The sequence below is a fragment of the Nothoprocta perdicaria genome, unplaced genomic scaffold (assembly GCF_003342845.1).
Source record: "Nothoprocta perdicaria isolate Ctin4 unplaced genomic scaffold, notPer1 scaffold_610, whole genome shotgun sequence".
NCBI classification, from domain to species: Eukaryota; Metazoa; Chordata; class Aves; order Tinamiformes; family Tinamidae; genus Nothoprocta; species Nothoprocta perdicaria.
The window spans coordinates 49,371-51,459 of record NW_020455878.1 but is presented as its reverse complement, the minus strand read 5'-3'; the positions used below and the strand labels follow the sequence as shown (position 1 = coordinate 51,459).

General features: G+C 73.7%; 1 protein-coding gene across 1 annotated transcript in view; it reads left to right on the top strand.

The window, feature by feature from the left end:
- The first annotated feature begins 890 nt into the window (after nt 1-890).
- LOC112956257 (gastrula zinc finger protein XlCGF8.2DB-like) overlaps nt 891-2,089 on the top strand; it is a 4,143-nt gene continuing 2,944 nt past the window's right edge. The window contains exons 1-2 of the mRNA XM_026049757.1: nt 891-1,017; nt 1,263-2,084. Coding sequence (XP_025905542.1) covers nt 891-1,017; nt 1,263-2,084 — 949 coding nt within the window. The remainder of the gene's footprint in view (nt 1,018-1,262; nt 2,085-2,089) is intronic.

Sequence of the window (2,089 nt, the reverse complement as noted above, 5' to 3'; positions counted from 1 at the left end):
GCCAGAGCTGCCCGGCCTCCCTGGGGGTGCCCCCCCGTGAGCCTTTCTGCCCCCCCCGATGGAGAGATGAGCGCAGCCCCCTGCCCGGCTGAGACCCCCGCTGCCGTCAGAGCAGTGCCGGGCTCGGGCGCACGTGGAGCCCGCGGGCACGGCGGGAAGGGGTCGCGTGTGCCCGGCTGGTGCCAGCGGGTCCCGTGGGCCCCGGGCTGGAGGGAGAGCCCGTCGCGGTGCCGCGGAGCCGGGCGGCATCGTCCGCCATCCCCTTCACTGCCCCGTCACCTCCTGCCCCTCCGAACGCGGCACGATGGGGGCTCCATGGCACAGTGGAATGCGGTGCCCCCGTTCCCGGTACCCCTGTTCCTGGAGCTGCTTGGCCCCGGCTCCGCTCCCGGCGGGATGCAGCCCTGGCGGCCGCGGGGCCCCGGCCTCGCACACCCCGGGCCCGCGGCGAGGTGACAATGCCACCGCCCGTGTTCCGGCGCCGGAACGCGGCCCACAACCATTACCGGGCACCGACCGCCCGCGCTCGGCCAGGGCGCAAGGGGCTGCCTGGCGGGGGGGTCTGCGCCCCGCGTGTGGGTCTGGGAGTGCCAGGATTGCGGAAAACCGGCCGCACAGGGAGCCTGGCGACGCTGTGGGGACGTTCGTGGGAGCGCGGCCCGTGCCCGGCGTTGGCACATCGGCCCCCGGCCGTGAGCCGCAGGAGGACTCGGCGAGGTTCAATCTGGGGGGCAGAAATGCGGGGAGCCGGGGAGCACGTGGGGAGGTTGTCCCTCCAGGGCACCATTAGGACACCATTAGGGCACCAAGCGGGCAGCACTGGGGGTGCTGGGACCCCCTGGCACCTCGGGGTGCCCCGCGCTGCTGCCCGCGGCTCTCCCTGCGCGCAGATGCCGGTGACGTTCGAGGATGTGGCGGTCACGTTCTGCCCCGAGGAGTGGCGGCGCCTGCGGCACTGGCAGAAGGAGCTCTACTGGCACGTGACGAGGGACATCTACGAGCTCGTCACCTCGCTGGGTAAGGGGCGCGGGGTGCCCTGCCTGCCCGCTGGGTGCCCGCACCAGGAGGGCGAGCAGCCGCGCTCGCTCCCTTGCATTTTTCCACAAACAAGGGGGTTTTAGCCCACCGGAGGGGCCATGGGGAGACCCCCATGTGGTCGCCCTGCGTATTGGCCTGGGTTGGTGCCAAGGTGCCAAGGCGCCGCTGCAGCATCGGGGGTCCCGGGGCGTGCACTGAGCCCGTGCGCCCTTCCCTCCCCGCAGTGGAGGCCGGGGCCGCGTGCTCGGAGGAGGAGAGCGCCGGGGAGGACGGGGACGGCATCCGGCGCCGCGCAGCACCCGCAGCGCCCCGTCCGCTGGAACCGGGCGCCGCGGGGCCGCCGCGGCCCTTCCCCTGCGGCGAGTGCGGCAAGCGCTTCTCGCACAGGGGCGACCTGAAGACGCACCTGCGCGTGCACACGGGCGAGCGGCCCTACGGCTGCCCCGACTGCGGCAAGCGCTTCACGCAGCGCGGCTACCTCAAGGTGCACCGGCGCGTGCACACGGGCGAGCGGCCCTTCGCCTGCGCCCAGTGCGGCAAGCGCTTCGTCTGCAAGGGCGACCTGCGGGTGCACGCGCGGCTGCACACGGGCGAGCGGCCCTTCCTGTGCGCCCAGTGCGGCAAGAGCTTCCGCCGGCGCGTGGAGCTGCGGGCGCACGCGCTGGTGCACACGGACGAGCGGCCCTTCGCCTGCGCCCAGTGCGGCAAGAGCTTCCGCAGGAAGGTGGAGCTGCGCGTGCACGCGCTGGGCCACACGGGCGAGCGGCCCTTCGGCTGCGCCGAGTGCGGCAAGCGCTTCGCCTCCAAGAGCTACCTGCGCGTGCACCTGGTGCAGCACCGCGCCGAGCGGCCCTTCGCCTGCAGCGAGTGCCCCAAGAGCTTCGCGTCCAAGGGCGCGCTCGAGGTGCACCGGCGCGGCCACACCGGCGAGACGCCCTTCGGCTGCGCCGAGTGCGGCAAGCGCTTCGCCTCCAAGAGCTACCTGCGCATGCACGAGAAGATCCACGTGCCCGGGAAGCCCTTCGGCTGCGCCGAGTGCGGCAAGAGCTTC